Here is a 19349-nt window from a genome sequence, read left to right on the forward strand (position 1 = left end):
GTGTGTGTGTGTGTGTGTGTGTGTGTGTAAAAGGCTCTGTGTGTGTGCGAGAGAGAGAGAGAGAAAGGCTCTGTGTGTGTGTGTGTGTGAGAGAGAGAGAGAGAGAGAGAGAGAGAAAGGCAGTGTGTGTGTGTGTGTGTGTGTGTGTGTGTGTGTGTGTGTGTGTGTGTGTGTGTGTGTGAAAGGCAGTGTGTGTGTAGCGGAGTCCATGATCATTAGTGTCTAGCAAAGTTTATGCATTTAAGCTCCCCGACGCCTTGTGCAGGGTTCCTTTGCCTGCCCCGGCCCAGGGCTTTGTGAGACGCCTTGGCCCAGGGGTGACAGGGTGTTTTTGTCTGTTGTCCTGTGCCCATGTGGGTTCCTTGGCGGGAGTTGGGATTGTCTGGTTTCACCCCGTATGCTGGACGAGGTGCACCCCATGTTGTGCCAGGCGTGTGTGGATCTCCACAGGTGGGGGATGCTGGGGGGAGGAGGGGAGATCAGATCTCTGCCGCTTTTGCATCTCCTGCCCTGGCAGGGGCTGGGTTGTGTTGGCGGGACCCGGGCCGCTGTCGATTCCCATCCACAAACTCATCCAGTTTTCGCGCCTTTGGGCTCCCTTCTCCCCGGGGGCCGCAGCCCCGCGTGTGGCCAGCCCTCCCCAGCTGGGCTTTTCCCTCCCCTTGACACCTCTCCAGCCCCCCCGCGGCCCGTGTCCGGTTTCTCCTGTCAGAGCAGGAGCCCAGCGCAAACCAATGGCGGAGGGAGCGGGGGAAAGGCCCCCTATATAGCCCGGGGACTCCGCGGCGCTCCCAGTCTGCGCCGAGCCGGCTCCAGGAGCGCAGCGCAGCGCCCCGCGCAGCCCGAGCTCCCGGAGGAGGGTGAGTCGGAGATGGTGCGACTCACGCCGGCCCTGCTGCTCTTCGCCGCCGCCAGCCTAGCCCTGGCCCGAGGTAAGGCTGGTGCCTTGGGGGCTGAGCCGCGGCTGGTGCCCGCAGGTCCCTGCGCCGCCGGGGGCAGCCCCAGGTGAGCCGGGGAGAAGCTCCCGCCTGGCCGCTGCGCTCCCCAGCGCACTGGGCTGCCTGTCTCGCAGCGCGCCGGGAGCTGAACGCTTCGGGGCTGGGGAAGCCCCGGACCCTGCTGGACTGGGAGGGGGGCACGGTCGGGGAGACACCTGCCCTTCCCGCCCCCGGCTCGCTGCTTCCTTCCCCACCCCCATCCTATTCACCGTCCGCCTGGCCGGTGCCCCTGAGCCGGCGGCGCTGCCCAGAGACGGGGCTGGCACCGGGACGCCTGGGTTCCCTGGCTGGTTCTGTCGCTGACTTGCTGAGTGGGTGACTTGACCTGCGGGGAATCCCACGCCGCTGCCCGGCTCCCCGCCCGGGGGTCTCGCTGCTCCCGAAGCAGGGACCGGGAAGCCGAGCCAGGGAGCGCCCGGGGTGGGCCGAGTGTGAATGCAAAGCCCAGCTCCGTTAGAAACACAAAATCCCCGCTCCCGCAACACCCCACCACGGGGCTCACCTCGCCAGCTGGGGGGGCGGGGTGCATCGGCTTAGACCCGGCCACGGGCGGGGTCACTCCCTTCACCCCAACACCCGCAGGGGCGATATTGGCCCCCCATCTCTGCACCCCCATCTCTGCACACACACACACACAGTCCCCCTGTGCCTGGTTCTCAGCCTCACTGTCCCTGGAGATCGGCTGGTGGGAGAGTGCTGGGTGCACGGAGGTACCGTGGCTGGCTGGGGGGGCCCTGTGGCTAGTGGCCTCGCTGGGCCTTGGAGGTCCACGGGAGATTTCACGCTTGGTGGTGGATGGTGGGGAGTCGAGTCAGCGGACATGACCAGCCCCAGTAGGGGAACGAGCCGCTCCGCAGGTTCCAGTGACCCCCAGTTCCTGCTCCTTGCCCCAGCTTGGCGTGACCCCAGTGGAGACACTGGGCATAGCCTGAGCCCTAGATGTGTTACTGGGGCCCTGAGCCCCCCAGCTGTCGCTACCCCCAAGCACCTGCCTCCCAGGCCGAGGCTTTCACCGCCCAGGAGGACGCTCCACGCCGCATTTCCCCCAGCCCCTCAATACACTGGAGAAGAGCTAGGGTCAGGGGGCTCCCGTGGAGCGCAGGTCTGGCATAGGGCCTCCAGCCCCATTTCCAGGGCTTCCTACGGGCTGTCCGGGGGCAACCTGCCCTTCACGATGCCACCGCAGTCATTCCTGTGGGTTTTCATGTCCAGGTCACCCAAACGACGTCGCCCTAAGCCCGATGCCTCTGGCGAGGTGGGTTTGCTAGGTCGGCGTAGCAGGCGAGTTGCAGCGGCGGGAGAGACACTAGTGTGGACGCTGACCTAGTTAGGTTAAAGTAAGCTGCCTTATGTCGACTTAACTTTGTAATGTAGACATGAGTGTGCCCGGAGAGCTCCTGGGAGCGTAGCTAGAGAGATCCCCAGTACAGCACCTTCCCGCTCTGCCCTCAGTGTGTGTGTGGGGGGACCATCTTTCCCAAAGAGAAAACAGGACAGCCCAGCCGATGCCTGAGGCCTCCCCACCTCTTGTGAGGCCCTTGCCCATCACTGGAGCCCTGCCCCCCACAAGAGGCTGGCATCTCCGCTCACACCCCCTCTCCCCCTCATGTTCCTTCGCACGCACCCGACTTTTTTTTGGCAACAGTTGGCACCTGTCCCGTTTGCTTTTGGCAGCTGATCAAGTCGGCCAGAGCAGGGACAAATTCCTCCTTTTGGGGGAAAAAAGAGTCGGAAAAGCCGGGACAGGGCTTAAAAAAGGGGACTGTCCCAGCTGAAACCAGACGTATGGTCACCGGAGTGTGTGGGAATGGAAATCTACCTGGTGTCGGGGCCAGGCCTGGGGAAATGGGTTTTTCCTCGGTTATTTAGCACTGATCCCGGTAATCTCTGCCACGAGGGCAGGGGCCAGGGGGCTCCTGGGGTCAGGGCTTGCTGGTGCAGAAGACACTATCACACCCTGGTGGAGACTGGGGATCATTTTGGAACTCCGTTTTAGACAGAGATTCAGATTGGGGCCGGTTAGACAGACCGAGACCGACCGACACACACACGCATCTGAAGAAGTGTTTTTTTTTTTTTACCTCAGGAAAGCTTCTGCCCTGTTGGTCTTTAAGGTGCCACCGGACTCCTCCTTGTATTTTGTGGCTACAGACTAACACGGCTCCCCCTGGTAGTACACACGAGTCCCTGTCTCTCTGCACTCCTCTCACACAGACAGACTCTCCCAGCCGTCCCTTCGCAAGGTACCCTCATTCCCTCCTGGCCCAGAGCCGGATCGGTTGTGTTTCAAACCTCTCTGGTTCCTACCGGACACAATCCCAGAGAAATCGGTGTTTGGAGGCTTCCCACAGCAGGGACACAGGGCAGAACCGTTAGTGAATCCAGCCTGGGGCTTGTGATGTGTAATAAGGATCCATTGGTCACTCACCCCTCATAGCCCCCTTTGCTCCCCTGGGTGAGGTCTTTTCTGTCCTTCTCTCCTGCCAGGGGAGGAGGGGTGGATTGTATGGTGCACGCCACCTGCAGTAGGGACCTGCATTGTGCCCTTCAGATGCCATCTGCTGCCACAGTCCACCAGACTCCCCCTACCCCCGTGGGAAGGGGGGAATCTAACCCAGCTGGGGGCGGGGACACATGAGCACAGTGTCACTTATAAACTCCACTGGGAGGCAGAAATAGACCCGTCCCTTCCCCTCCCATCCCAATAAGTTAAGAGCCAAACAATTTGTTGGCAGGGAGATTCCTGAAATTGAAATTAAGGCACAGCCAAGGGGGCTGGGGAGAAAGAATCCCACCCTCTGAGGGTTATTTTCGCATCACCATCCTTGGCTCGTCTTATCGCATAAGCCTGTCGGCCATTGAAGTCCACGACAAAATTAGGTCGATATGATAGAAGTCGATTTTTAGAAATCGATTTTATACAGTCGATTTCGTATGTCCACACTAAGCCCATTAAGTCGGGGGAGTGCGTCCTCGATTCTCGAGCACATTTTAAAGACAAAAACCTTCGCGATCTCCTTATCTTTATTATCAAGAGGCATTGACAAGGATGATTGGTCCATACAATTAATTTGTGTGCCTGTTGGGAGCAGTTGGCAGAGAATGCTGGTCCTTGGCGGGGCAGGCTTGCAGCGTGTGGGATGGGAGTGAAATATTTCGCTTTAGATTGAAATAAACGTTTCAATGCCTCCTGACCGCCAGCGGGAGTCGTGACAGCCCTGGGGACACAATCACCAGCTGAGAAACACCCATCTAGACAGACGTGTCCCCGGGGTGGGAACACGGTGCCTTTTATGGTTAGGAGGAGCCTCTTCTCCAGCTATACAGGTAGTGGAGTTTTTCCGAAATACGAAGGCCCTTGGGAACAGGACTCCCTGCGCCTCTCGCTCGCAGAGATTTCATAGCAAGTGCCAGAGCGCAGGGATGGGATGAAGTCGGAATCTTTTAACAGAAGGTTTTTTTCCACTGGCAAATCCCGATTGGTTGAAGCCCACACTTCTCCCGGGAAAGGATCAAACACCGTTTTCAGCTTACTGGTTTTTTTTGGTTAACACTTTTGAAATTGTGCAACCCATTTCCGAAACGAACGAACGTCCAGTGTGAAATGACTTTGGGTGTCAAGGCTTCCGCTCGTTATAGTAAAAAGGGGGGGAAAGTCAGCATTAAAATAAAATGTTTTGAAATCATTGAAACAAACTGTCTGGCTTGTTGTTTATTCTTATTTCTGGCTCTCAACCTTTTCTGAAGTTTCAGCTGTTTGGTCTGGATTCAGGACTGGGAAATGTTTTTCAATAGCTTGAAAATCTTCCCAGGAAGAGAGACAAGGTGGGTGAGGTAATTAATATCGTTGTTTGGACCCACTTCTGGGCAGTTTCCTGCCCAGCTCCAATGAACAACCTTCATTCCTTCCGCAAACAATACCACGGGGAGCCGAGGAGTCACCCCCCACCCCCAGGGAACGTGACAAACCATTGCAACTGCTCATCAAATAAACGAGCCCAATACATGCAGCGATGCATTCTGACTGCGCGCACTGCATTAGCACCGGGGCGCCGCGGCCGTACCAGGGCCGCCTTGTGCCCGGCGCTGTACAAACCAGTCTCAACCGTTGTTATGAAACCAACCTTCTGTTTGTTCTATGGGGCGAACTCCAGCAATGCAGAAGGGCTCTGTGCTCATAGTGGGACCCTGGCCGGCGGGGGAGGGGACTGGCGTGGGGCGGGGATGCAAACACTTGCCTCGTGTGATTCTTTCCACAGAGCCCCGGAAGGATGGTTCCCGACCGGCCAAGACCGACGTGCTGGGGAAACACCGGAAAAAGAGGCCTGAGGGAAAGCCTCTCCGCGTGGGCACAGCAGGTGCGGTGCAGTTCGGAGCTGGCCCCGTTTGCCGGGTCACCGCCTGCCCTGTTATGAAGTAACCAAGCGCCATGGTCAGGGGAGACGGCCTAGTACAAAACTGCAGGTCGGGATTTGGGGAGCGGGGGGCACTGGCCGAGCTGCCGGGGTAGCCCAGGGCTGCGCTAGCAGGGGGCTGCAGGTCGGGAGTGAGGGGCACAGAGTTGGGGGGGAGCCCAGGGCTGGGCTAGCTGGGGGCTGTGGGTCGGGAGTGAGGGGCACCGGCAGAGCTGGGGGGAGCCCAGGGTTGGTGCAGCAGGGGGCTGCGGGATTGTGGGTGCCCTGGCGGAGCTGTGGGGGGAGCCCAGGGCTGGGCTAGCAGGGGGCTGCGGGTCGGGATTGGGGGGCACCAGCATAGCAGCAACATCCCCTCCATTTCAATTCGTACAATAATTTAAAAAATAACTACAGCTTAAAGGCCCTGGATCCGAAAGTCCAGACGGGTCCTGCTTTAGAAAATCCCTCAGGACGGTGCCAGCTGAGCCCCTCCCCCCCCATCTGGGATGGCAAGATGCGTTGGGTCCATGGAGGCCGTAGACAGACTGTGCTATTAATTCTCTGTCCCCCCTGGCCCGTCGGAGCTGCGGGGCTGGCGTGCGACCCAGGGCTCACCAACGTGTCCGGACACAGACACACGTGTCCATGGTAAAATACTTGAGGTCCGTGGTCATTTTTCAAACCAATGGAGTGACTGAGTGACAGAACCCCCGCCAATGTCCGTCACTAAGGCCAGTAATTTTGCCAAGTGTCCCTCACGCAACATGGTGGTGCCACCTCTGCGCAGGACCCCTGGCGCTAGGCGCTGTACATAAAAAAGGCCAGGCCCCGCCCCAACGAGCCGAGAGGCAATTTGCGGCTATAACCCGAACCGCGGAAGACGCCTGGGCTGGAGCATCCATCCTGCAGGGTGGGAACTGGCGGGGCATTGGGCGCTAATACCCAGAGGGGCAGAGCCCAGGCAGGGTGCAGAGCTGGTGCACGGGGCGGTGGCAGCTGCCATGGGGGGCCCAGCTGCCGCCAGGTTGGAGAGAGCGCCAGCAAACACACGGGCTTTGGCCTAGAGCCGCGACAAATAAACAGCCCTGGTCCGAGGCGCGGCGGGCTCCAAGGCCTCCCGCCTGCCCAGAGGATCCTTGGCGCAACCCTCCCAGGTCATATTGTTTCTGCAAAAGGCCAAGAAACTGGCCAAGCTGGAACAAGCCAGTGGCCCATCTACCCGGAACCCTGGCGCTGCCTGGATGTTGCATTTGCTAGGGTGGCATTATGGGGTGGGTGTGTGTGTTAAATTCCTTCCTGACCCGAGTGGGGAATCTGCCCTGAAGCATGACAATCAATCACCCTCGCCCGCGAGCTGTGAGCGAGATAACGGCGGGTTCCTTTCCCTGCCCCCTAGGCGCCACCGAGTGGACCTCCTGGTTCAATGTGGACCACCCCGGCGGGGAGGGCGATTACGAGAGCCTGGAGGCCGTCCGCTTCTACTACCGGGAGCGGGTGTGCGCCCGGCCAGTCTCCATCCAGGCCCGCACCACCGAATGGGAGCTGCCCGAGGACGTGGGCGAGATCGTGCACTACAGCCCCGAGAAGGGATTCTGGTGCATCAACCGAGAGCAGCCGGGGGGCAGAACCTGCTCCAACTACCACGTCCGCTTCCTGTGCCCCGTGGGTGAGTGAGTGCCTTAGGGGGGGGGGGGGGGGAGCGCTGGGTCTGAGGGTCACCAGGCAGTGCCCTCTCCAGATCCCCGACCTCCTGGGTGTCGGGCCCCGCCGAGCCGACCCTGCCATTTTGTGTCAGCCCGGGTGGGGCCACGGGTGCCGGGTCCTTCCTCTATTCATTGCCAGTCCCTGGTGCTTCCCGCCCCCACCCCAGCGATGCGCGAGGCCCAGGCTGCCCCTGCCCTCCCTCCTGACCCCTGGGCCCTGAAGGCTGAGGACCCTGCTGCCAGCCGGGTGTCTTGAGAGAACCGTTACTGACCATGAAATGACCCCGCGGGGAGCACCCCAGGGTGCTGGACATGCTGCAGCGGGGGGGGGGGCTGGAGGGGGGTGTACGGGGCACAGTCCCTCCACCTCCCACCCCCACCAACCACGTGCCGGGGAGCATGCCGGAGGGCGGGACACTAGACTGGCCTGGGGGGGTCGTAGGATGGCCCTGGTGTGGGGACCCCGGCACTCCCGGCAGTGCCATGGAGACGCTGCTCTCACACCCCGAGAAGGGGCTAAAGCACCCGGCTGGCCAACGGCCACAGACGATGGATCTGGACCTCCCAACAGGCCGGGATGGCTCCCCCCCCCCCCCCCCCCCCCCCCCCACGGCCCCCATCCCTTGCCACCGAGCGGCTCCCGTCGCTCATCCGCACCGCGGCCTTTGGCTTCAGCCCCGCGACGGGTCCCTTCCAGCCGCCTGCTGCTCCCGCCCCCCCATCCGCCCGTCTCCCGGGAAGGGGGGGATTCGCAGATCACTCCCCCCCCCCGGGCACCTCCTAGGGACTGAACAGCCCCCGGCCCCTCCCGGCCAGCTCCTGCATTGCCCCCTCGCTGGAGACGGGAGCGTTAAATCCAGCTGGTCTCTTCCATCGCGACCCCCTGGTCTCGTCCCCTCTCACCGCCCGCAGCACCAGCGTCAGTGTCCCCCCCGCCCCTATGCCGGCTCTGCGGGGAAGGGGGGTTAATCCTTTGCCTGCCAGCCAGTCCAATGCATCGTCCATCTGCTGGGAAAGTTGCTCGCAGCGGAAGGCCCCGGGGTATCTGGGGCAGCTGGACCCCCCCGTGCTGCTGGTGGTGGTGGTGATGGGGGGGGGGGTTACAAACATGCCCCTTATTGGGCCAGTGCCGGGGAAGTGTTGGGGGGAGATGCTTGACTCCAGGGCCTCCGAGAGCGGGCAGGTTTCAGTAACTCTCCCCGCCGGGATTCTCTGCCCTGGGCGCCCCCGCCCCCCAGTAACCCCTCTTGTCCCCGTGCCCCCCCAGAGCACGACGACTGGTCGCACTGGTCCGCCTGGAGCGCCTGTTCCAGACCCGCCTGCGGGGACAGCGGGCTCCAGACCCGACAGCGCAGCTGCCTCCCCAAGCAGCCCCGATCCGGGTTGCAGCCCAAGTGTGCGGGGAAAGCCACGCAGAGACGGGCGTGCAGCGCCGGGCCCTGCACAGGTAACGGGCCGCGGTGCCGCTGGGCGACCCGGGGGGCTTGCGCACGGGCGCCGGTGCCGGGATCCGAGCTCAGCTCTCCCGTTCGCCGGCCGGCCGCGGCGTGAGGGGCACCGATGGTTCGTGGCGAGAGACGCGCTGGACGTACAGCGAGGCCCCAGCGGGGTCGTCAGCCCCCCACCAAAAAGCGACTGACAAAGATCAGCGGAGCAGCTGTGAGTCCATCCCGGGGAGGGCACCCCTATGCGTGTGTGCACAGTGTCAGCCAGCAGGGGGCAGTGCACACACACAAACACACACACACACACACACACACACACACACACACTCTCTCTCTCTCTCTTCACACACCCCCCCCACCAATTAATCTCCTTTGGTTGGAAAATCGTTCCCAGAGAGTGGTTATCAGTGGTTCACAGTCATGCTGGAAAGTCATAACAAGTGGGGTCCTGCAGGGATCGGTTCTATTCAATATCTTCATCAATGATTAATGGCATGGAGAGGACACTTTTATAAAGTGTGTGGGTGATACCCAGTGGGGAGGGGTTGCAAGTGCTTTGGAGGATACGATTAAAATTCAAAATGATCTGGACAAACTGGAGAAACGGTCTGAAGTAAATAGGGTGAAATTCACTAAGGGCAAATACAAAGTACTCCACTTAGGAAGGAACAATCAGTTGCCCACATACAAAATGGGAAATGCCCACCTAGGAAGGAGTACTGGGGCAGAGCGATCTAGGGATCATAGTGGCTCACACGCTAAATATGAGTCAACAGCGTGATGCTGTTGCAAAAAAAGCAAACATCATTCTGGAATGTATTAGCAGGAGTGTTGTGAGCAAGACATAAGTAATTCTTCTGCTTTACTCCGCGCTGATTAGGCCGCAACTGAAGTATTGCATCTGAAGAAGTGAGGTTCTTACCCACGAAAGCTTATGCTCCCAATACTTCTGTTAGTCTCAAAGGTGCCCCAGGACCGTCTGTTGCTTTTTACAGATTCAGACTAACACGGCTACCCCTCTGATAACTGAAGTATTGTGTCCAGTTCTGGGTGCCACATTTCAGGAAAGATGTGGACAAATTGGAGAAAGTCCAGAGAAGAGCAACACAAATGATTAAAAAATGCGGCCTATGGGGGAAGATTGAAAAAACTGGGTTTGTTTAATCTGGAGAAGAGAAGACTGAGAGGGGACATGAGAACAGTTTTCAACCACATAAAAGGTTGTTACACGGAGGAGGGAGAAAAATGGTTCTTGTTAACCTCTGAGGATAGGACAAGAAGCAATGGGCTTAAATTGCAGCAAGGGCGGTTTAGGTTGGACATTAGGAAAAAAGTTCCTAACTGTCAGGGTGGTTAAGCACTGGAATAAATTGCCTAGGGAGGTTGTGGAATCCCCATCATTGGAGATTTTTAAGAGCAGGTTGGACAAACACCTGTCAGAGATGGTCTAGATAATACTCAGTCCTGCCTTGAGTGCAGGGGACTGGACTAGATGACCTCTCGAGGTCCCTTCCAGTCCTACGATTCTATGCCTGGGGCTCCTGGTACCACACACAAATAATACGAGTTACTCTGATTTAACACCAGTGTCTCCCCTGCCCCCTACACACACCGAGTTATTTCAGACTCCTGCACGTGCCGTTCTGTGCCAGGCCACGTCTGGGCACCACAGCACCTTCCGCTTTTCTTAAAGCCACCAGCTGAATTATTTTAAAGGACTTTTTCTTTCACCAGTTCATTAAATCAGGAATAAGGAGGGAAAAAACCCATTTTAAACAACAAAGGCCCTCAATGCAGCCGGTACATCAACAGACAGGAATGTCAGACATGTGCCTGTGGTCTAGAACGGCTGATTTTTTATTTTTTTTTATGGTGAAGGCTCTTTTTAATGGACTCTTTCATGGCGGGTGGCTGGCAGCTCTGAGCGCTGGATACGTTCTTGGTGGGAACAGGCCCCAGATCTCTGCATAGCTGCGGGGGAAGGGGGATTTTTTTAGGTTGACTCCCCCCTCCTATCACAATGCATGGCAAGTTTTTCTTTACACCCCGCTCTTCAGCGCTGGGTCCATATGGGCAGCGTCCACGCCATCTGTTCTCTGCGAGCCGCTCAAGGTAATTGAAGTAGCAGAGGCCTAGGACATAAAAATAGTTTGGCAGGCACGTGCGGAAGGCTGAGCCTGGGAACTTGACGCTGGGAATGGACAGCGCCCTGGCCCTTGGCCTGCGGGGATTGGTTTGAATGATCCTCCAACGCAAGGGGGCCGGGACCTCGGGCCGTGCCAGGGTAGGGGTGGGGGAGTTCTTTTGAAACCAACTTTGGTCACATCCCCAGCTTGGGGCACAATGGAACTCAAGGCAAGGCGCGTTCTGCGTCTCCGTGGCCTGGCACCCTGTGTCGCCGTCTACACCAGTGCAAAAGCAGGTGTGAACCACTGCCATTGCACTCTGCTTGTGTTTCACGCTCACTCTGCACTGGTGTCAACAAGGACAAGGGAGATGGAGCTCGTGCCAACCCAGCATGGGTTCCCTGGAGGGTCACATCTGCCCCCTAAGTAGGATTCAGCAGCCGAGGGGGGAGCCTGCAGGAGGATCCCCCCCACCCTTGCCCTACCAGGCATGTTCTCCAGGCTCACGTCAATGCACAGGGCAGTGTGGGGCAGCTCTCCCCACAGGTCCATTCCCAGGATTCTCTGTGCAGCGCTGTGCGCATGGAGGAACTGCTGACTGATGGGATCACTGGTGTCTCCACCCCCAGATGCTGGGTGGAGCGAGTGGGGTGCCTGGAGCCCTTGCTCCAAGAGCTGCGGTAGCGGTGGGAAGCGAGTCCGGCATCGGAGCTGCAAGAAATCCAAGAGTTCCCACTGCGTCGGCCGCCCCTCGGAGGTGCAGAAATGCGCCCGGACATCCTGCCCAGGTACTGGCCATGCTGGGGCTCCCTCCCCTGGGCCACCCACAGCAAGAGGGACCAGCCTCTGGTGTGGCCAGGGTTTGGGGTGGGGCAGGTCATCCCTGTCCTGCATTTCGGGGTATCTGACAGGGCAGCTGCCCAGGAAGGGCGGGGAACCGTTGTTCTTCAGGACAGTCCAAAAATCCCCTGGATTTGTGAATTGGAGTGAGATGGTTGGGACCTGAGCTCAGCCCCTTACTAGGTCCTACTCCATCCCATTCATCCATCCATCCCATCTAGCCAGCCAGCCAATCCAGCCGCTCACCCAGACCCTTTGTTTTGCCCTCAGCTCTGAGGGGTATTTGGAATTTCTCACTTTTCAGATCTTGTCCAAATCTGTCTGTAAGAAAGGCAGGACTCTTATGACCCACCAAGTGAGCTCCCCCTGGCCTCTTCTCCCCCATTCTCTCCACCCATCCCCAGCCTGTTTCCTCTCTGTCCCCATCTCTCTCCCCTCACCGGCACGGAGTGGGCAGTGTAGGGGGGGACTGCCCCACTTCCGGAGAGCAGGGGGTTAAAAGCAGCCAAGCCAGGCTCATTGGGGACACAGCCACAGCGGTGGCCAGCTCACATAGGGCCCAGCTGGCCCTGATCAGAGGTTGGGTGTAGAGGGTTGGGGGTTCCCCTGGGAGGGGAGGCCCAGAGCGAGGGGGTACTGCTGGGGCAGAACCCCGAGGCAAAGATCACCGGGGTCCGGGAGGGACACGGGGCCAGTGGCAGGGGAGATACTGGCCTGCAGAGGGCGGTCTGTATGCTGGAAAAGAGCTGATTCCCAGCTGGCCAGCAGGAGGCGCTGCACCGAAGGCAGAACTACCCTAGGGAGCTCAGGTGCCCAGAGGGTGGGGGTGATAACAGGGGAAAGCTGAGCTGAGCCCAGCGCTCCCCCCTCTGGGACTTAGAGACAGGCCTGACCCCAGCTCCGAGCAGCACAGGCCCAACAGGGGGGCCTGCGACCCACCTCTCCCCATGCCCCCATCTTGCTCACTTAGGCTCCAGCCACCACCACCCTGGCAACCCAGCCGTGGGTCTCCTTTAAGCACGAGCTGCCTCTCGTTCCCAATGACGTACAATGGCCTGCTGGCTGGGCCACCATGATCCACTCCTGGGTATTCCCCGGGAGCAGGGGCCATGGGGTGAAACTGCCTGGGAAGGGCTGAGCCTCCCTGGGAAGGGTCAGGAGCCCGGTTGCTGCCATGTGGGTAGTTTGGGGAGGGCGGTGGGTCCCATCTCAGAGCCCCGAGGGTCTCCCTTCCCGCTCTCTCCTGGGGGAGTGGGGGTGTCCTAGCATGTTCCACTCTCATTGCATTCACCTCTGTCCCTGCCCCCAGCCTGCCAGCTGAGCTGCGCCCTGGGTGCGGCAAACAAGAACTGCAGCAGCTGCACGTGCCAGGATCACACCCTGGTGGGCACCGTCCTGAGTGCCGAGGGGGCCGCCCTCGCCAATGCCCGGGTCTCCCTCAAGGCCAAGCCCCAGGCCGTGCTGGCCAGGACCGACCGCCGGGGCAGCTTCAGCATCCGGGGGGTCTGTGCCAGCAGCGGGGCCAATGTCAGCGTCCAGTTGGAGACGTTCACCCCGGGCGAGGCTCAGATTGTCTCCAATGGCTCCAGGAGGTCGTCGGTGCAGGTCACGCTCCAGAGGCTGGGTGAGGGGCCCTGCCTGGTGTGTGTGTGTGTGGGGGGGGGTCCCATGTCACCCTCTAGGGACTGCTCCACTCAGAGGAGAACAGCTTGCTAGTGCTGCCCGCTAATGGAGTTGCTCTTTGAGTTCCAGTGGGTAGAGGTCTGTGCTGCAGGGACAAAGACCCCGGGTTCAAGCCCCGCTGGTGACCCATCCGGGAGGGTTGCTTCAAAAGGGAGCCCTTAAAGCACAGGACCCCCATGACTGACGATGCCATGAGCCTTCTTGGGGAGCTGACAGCAAGTGTGTGTGTGGGGGGGTAAGGCTGAATTGGGGGGAGCCGGGAGCTGGATTCTGGGCAGACTCAGGGTGTGACTTCTGAGTGAGCTGGAACACGGGGTGGGGTGGGAGCAGATTGGGGGGGGGGGGGGTGGTGGGGTGGTGGTGGTGGGGGGATGGTTGTTGCCATCACTGGGGCATCGTTGCCTCTTCTGCTCCCTCTCTGTCTGGCAGAGAAGCCCTACATGGTGATGCACCCCGAGTCCAAGGTGCGGGTGGCAGGCCAGGGTGTGACTCTCTGCTGTGCGGCCTCCGGCAACCCCCTGCCCACGAAATATCACTGGTGAGTTGCAGGAACTGGACGAGCCGGCCCTTGGCAACCGCCATCAGCCTTGGGGGGAGACCTGGGTTTGCCCCCGGCTTAGCCTGGCCTCCCAGACCAAGGTGGGGGCAGTGTTGTAGGACAGGAATAGCAGGGGAAGGGGCTGCAGGTCGGGAGTGAGGGGCACCGGCAGAGCTACGTACGGGAAGATCCAGCTTTAATGTTCAGGCGGTAGCATGAGTGTGTGTGTGGGGTTGTGGCGAGGGGTGGTGGGGGAAGATTGTGGTGGGGGGGATTGAGGGTGTACGTGGAGGTGGGGCTTGGAGTTGTGGTGGGGGTTGTGGGAGGGCTAAAGGGGGGTTGTGTGTGTCGGGAGCGGGGGTTGTGTGTGGGGGTTGGAGGGGAGGGGATTGTGTGTGGGAGTTGGAGGGGGTGGTGGGTTGTGTGGGGGGGGTTGAGGGTGTGTGTGTATGTGTGTGTGTGGGGTGCACAGAAGGGATGGGTCTGTGCGTACAGGGGAACCCCCCCACAGGAGACATCCAGACGGCTGTCCGGGCAGCAGGCGCGATCCGATGCTCCAACCCCCCAGTCGCCGATGCTCTTTGCTTGCCCGTCTCCCGCAGGTACCACAACGGGACGCTCCTGGACCGGAAACTCCACAAGTACAACGGCAGCTTGGTGCTGCGGGACCTGGAGCTGCACCAGGCCGGATTCTATCACTGCAAAGCCAGCACTGACGTGGGCTCCATCAAATCCTCCCCCGCGTTCCTGACCGTGACTGGTGAGTCCTGGGGCGGCCACTGGGCGGGAGACGGGGTCGCTACCCCCAGCTCACCCGCGTCGGCCATTGCACTAGCGCTCTTGGGGAGAGCTGGGGAAGGAATCTCCTCCAGTCGTGAAGGCCGTTGATTGACAGGCCATTGACTCTGGTTAGAGACTTTCCAAAAACGCCAGTGGAGGCTGGATCAGAGCCCAGGCTGTCCTCAGGGTACAGCCTCAGGCCCTGGGGCGCAAGAAGCCGGTCGAGTAGCAGAGGGCAGCTGTGGTGAACCCGGCACCGGCCAAGCCAGAGCTGGGAGCTGCTGCAGGACGAGCTGCAGCTCCCGGCTGGGCTGTGACGGTCTCCTGTCCTCTGGGGGCTGGCACAGGGGAGGGCCTGGCACCTCCACTCCACAGCAGCTTGACCCGAGGGCTACTTGAGGTTGCCAGGCCTCTGCCCAGCCTGGTTTATTATTGTAGGGTTGCTTCCGCCACTGGATCCCAGGTCAGCCATTCAGCAGCGTGGGGGCTGGCTGCCCGGAGGGATTGCGGGTGGGGTGGGGCAGGGGCAGGCCCTAGCAACCTGATTCAGGGTGAGTCGTGCTTTACCCCTTGCTGTAGAAGGAGCTGGGTGCTACTTGCCTGGATTGGGGACGGGGTGTCTGATGCTCGGTGCGGGAGAGGCCGCTGCGTTTGGCATCTCGGTACCAGTCAAGCGCTGTGGAGGGATTTCCTCTCGCAGCCCCTGACGTGACTCTTCTCTTCTCTCCCCGGCCCAGGCCAGGGGCAGCCGAGCTGCAAGGCCGAGCCGGAGGAATACCTCATCAAGCTGCCCAGCGAGTGCTTCCAGGAGGCCGGGCGCTCCCCATACTACAACGTGGGTCGCTGCCCCGATGTCCGCTGCGCCGGGAGCCTGAAGGACGAGCTGCAGTGCCGGGATGGGGCGGGACACTGCTGCAGGGTCCGGCGCATGGAAGTGCGGGAGATCCACTGTGCCGGCTCAGTCCTGCCCGTCAAGGTGGTGGCCGAGTGCGGCTGCGAGAGATGCGCCCGGCCCAAGATCCTGGTGCACGGCCGGGTGACGGCGGCCGACGACGGGGAGCCGCTGCGCTTTGGCCAGATCTTCCTGGGCAAAGAGACCATCGGCTTCACTGGCTACAAGGGCACCTTCGCCATCGACGTGCCCCCGGACACGCGGCGGCTGGTGGTGCGGTTCGTGGACCGGCTGCAGAAGTTTGTGGACACGGTCAAGGTCCTGCCCTTCGACCCCCGGGGCGGCGCCGTCTACCAGGACATCAAGGTGATGCGGAAGAAAGAGCCGGTGGACCTGGACCCCACGCAGGCCAATACCATCCTGCTGGGGGAGCTGGAGGGCCAGGAGCCGGTAGGGGAGATGGTTATACCAGCTGCATCCTTCCTCCGGCCCAACGGGGAGGTGTACAATGGCACCGTCAAGGCCAGCGTGACCTTCCTGGACCCCCGGGACGTCACCACGGCGGCCGCTGCCTCCAGCGACCTCAACTTCATCAACGCCGAGGGGGATCTCTTCCCCCTGAGGACCTACGGCATGTTCTCCGTGGACTTCCGGGAGAGCGAGTCCAACCAGGTGCTGCAGACGGGCCGGGTGGAGGTGCGGGTGGACACGGAACAGATCCGCATGCCCGAGCACCTCCAGAAGATGAAGCTGTGGTCCCTGAACCCCGAGACAGGCCTGTGGGAGGAGGAAGGCGCCTTCCGCCGGGCCAAGGAGCGGCGGGGCAAGCGGGAGGAGAGGGCCTTCTTGGTCGGCAACGTGGAGATCCGGGAGAGGCGGCTCTTCAACCTGGACGTGCCCGAGAGCCGCCGCTGCTTCGTCAAAGTCCGGGCCTACATCAACGAGAAGTTCATCCCCAGCGAGCAGCTGGAGGGGGTGGTCGTCACCCTCATCAACCTGGAGCCTGAGCCCGGCTACTCCTCCAACCCCCGGGCCTGGGGGCGCTTCGACAGCGTCCTCACCGGGCCCAACGGAGCCTGCCTGCCGGCCTTCTGCGACGGCCAGCGGGCCGACGCCTACACGGCCTACGTGACCGCCACCATTGGCGGGGAGGAACTGGAGGCGGTGCCCTCCAGCCCCAAGCTCAACCCCAACGCCGTGGGGGTGTCCCAGCCCTACCTCAACAAACTGGGCTACCGCCGGACAGACCACGACGACCCCCGCCTCAAGAAGACAGCCTTCCAGATCAACCTGGCCAAGCCCAACCCCAACAACATAGATGAGGTCAACGGGCCCATCTACGCCTACCGGAGCCTGAGGGAGTGTGAGGAGGCGCCCATTGCCGACAACCACTTCCGCTTCTACCGGGTGGAGGTGGACAAGTACGAGTACAACGTCGTGCCCTTCAAGGAGAGCGACCTGGCCTCTTGGACTGGCGACTACCTGTCCTGGTGGCCCAATCCCCAGGAGTTCAGGGCCTGCTACATCAAGGTGAAAATCAGTGGGCCTCAGGAATACATGGTGAGGTCCCGGAGCGTGGGCGGCAGCCACCCCCGGACACGTGGCCAGCTGTACGGCCTACGGGACACCCGCAGCGTCCGGGACATGGAGATCTACAACACCTCGGCCGCCTGCGTGGAGTTCAAATGCAGTGGGATGCTCTTCGACCAGAGCCTGATCGACCGCACCTTGGTCTCCATTGTCCCTCAGGGCAGCTGTCGCCGCACCGCTGTCAACAGCCTCCTGCGGGAGTACCTGGGCCGCCACCCGCCGGTGGTGGAGAACAACGACACCGCCGTCTTCAACATGTTGGCACCTGTGGACCCACTGGGCCACAACTACGGCATCTACACGGTCACCGACCAGAACCCCCGACTGGCCAAGGAGATTGCCATCGGCCGCTGCTTCGACGGCACGTCTGACGGCTTCTCCCGGGAGATGAAGTCCGACGTGGGCACGGCCCTGACCTTCTACTGCCAGGAGAAGCCCGTCACCCGGCAAAGCTTCTTCCAGCGCCTGCTCAGCTCGCCTGTAGACACCCTGACCGAGATCCGCCGTGAGATGAGGGGCAACGAGCAACTGCAGGCCCCCTCCCAGGTGGTGGCCTACCCCGCTGGCCTCAGGACCGGGATCTCCACCCAGACCCGACGGACCCCCAGCAGCCGGAGAAGGATGGGCCTGATCCGGGCTCAGCAGTGAGCGGCACCAGCGCTGCTGGCCCCCCACACAACTCGCACATGCCCCCCACTCTCCCATTCTGGTTTAAAGACCCTTTCACAACATTCCCTGGGGTCTCTAACGCAGAGCACCACCTTGCCTCCCTCCCAAAGTGTCCCCCCTCCCTCCCCACCCAAGTCACTGTCCCCCAAGGCTTCTAGATAAACTCTGCTAGTGCCTGTGGGGGACACCAGCCCACAGACTTTCCTCGCATGAAATGTTGGCATGGGGTGGGGGGGACCCTTGTTCCCTATCATTAGAACACTCAGGTGGGGGAAGCACCTCGTGGCTGGGAGTAGACCCAGAGCGGGACAGTCAGCATCGGTCACTGGTCTCTCCAAACTGACTCCTCCCTGCTCCATTCTCGCTGGCCTGTGGTAACATCCCACGCCCGGGGCTCTCAATGGCCCTGAGCTAGCGCGGGCAGGTAGGGCTGGCGCCCCGTGTTATCCACCCCCTGAGCTTCCCAGCATTCATGCAGTTAGCTCAGTGCCACACGTCTGCTCCCATCTCCTGCTTTGCCCCCGCCCCACAACAGGTGGAGGGTGAATGGGGGGCATTACCCCCCAAAACTAGGCCCATGGTCCCCACCGCTTGCACCATGCACCGGCCGGGGGCAGCAGAGAGCCAGAGGATGGTCTGTTACTTACTTTGACCCAGCCATCATATGCTACAGAGGACGCTGCCAGTGTGAGGCGCACAGACCCTCGCCTGGAGAGAACCAGCCCCTGAGTTTATTTTTTAAACAGGATATTTCAGTGGGAACCGGTGAATTTGACAGGAATAGCATCCCCCACCCCTGCTGGCAAGCCTCACCCTCCCTGCAGCAAGAGCAGCGTCTGAAACGGACTAGAGACAAGCGTGAAACTGACCAGCGGCCCCTGTTTTCAGCTTGGGAGAGTGAACAACTCGGAGAAGCAAATTAGATCTTTTTGCATCCTTCCTGTGTTAATATTAACGAGCTAAAGGGTGATTAGCGCCACAGCTAAGGAAACCCATAGACACAGAGCCTGACAGCATCCTCTTCAAGCATGAAATGCTTCGAGTTGGGTCAGTGCAGCACAGGCCGGAAACGAAACCCCCTTGGATGTGCTTAAAGGGAAAGGAAGAAAACTAGAAATTTGGCATTCATTTCATAGTGCCCCCACCCCCACGCCTGCCAGGGTGCGAAAAGCAACAGAATTATAACGCAAAGCAAACTCAGTCTCCCCTAGAATAGACACCAGGATCCCTAGATACGGGCTTCTCTATGGCAGTACTGGTGGTTGGTACCAGCCCGTTTTTTCAAGCAATCTTTTCTTTGGTGGGTGGCCAAAAATTAAAACCAAAATTATTTTCTTTCCTCATTTCCTATGGGTTGGGTGGGTAAAATACGTCCTCCCCACGTCTGGTACCGACGTTCCTCCCCGCCGGAAAAGAGGGGAAATTAAGAAAAAGTGTGTAGGGGGGAAAATGCCCCTTGGCAAACAGACCCTGAGCAGGTTTCCACCCCAGAACTGGATACGGCACATGCCTGCCCCCACTTGACTCACGGCGCCAGACAACCGTAATGCGCAGTGATTTGCAGATCTCCGGCCTTGTGTCCGTCAGCTCCCTGCCCTGCCCAGCCAGGGACCAGCCACACCACAACTGGCAGCTCTGCTTGGCTGGATCCAGGTCAGTGTTGGTCCATGGAACTGTTAGTGCAATTGGCC

General features: G+C 60.4%; 1 protein-coding gene across 1 annotated transcript; it reads left to right on the plus strand.

Annotated features, from left to right (window-relative positions):
* Positions 1-871: 871 nt before the first annotated feature.
* CILP2 (cartilage intermediate layer protein 2) lies at positions 872-17877 on the plus strand. The gene is made up of 9 exons (XM_034755395.1): positions 872-932; positions 5258-5356; positions 6789-7058; positions 8363-8542; positions 11296-11454; positions 12816-13130; positions 13619-13727; positions 14330-14487; positions 15245-17877. The coding sequence occupies exons 1-9, from the start codon at positions 872-874 to the stop codon at positions 17635-17637; spliced, it is 3744 nt and encodes a 1247-aa protein (XP_034611286.1). The 3' UTR covers positions 17638-17877.
* The last annotated feature ends 1472 nt before the right edge of the window (positions 17878-19349 follow it).

The sequence above is a fragment of the Trachemys scripta genome, chromosome 22 (genome assembly GCF_013100865.1).
Source record: "Trachemys scripta elegans isolate TJP31775 chromosome 22, CAS_Tse_1.0, whole genome shotgun sequence".
Classification (NCBI taxonomy): Eukaryota; Metazoa; Chordata; order Testudines; family Emydidae; genus Trachemys; species Trachemys scripta.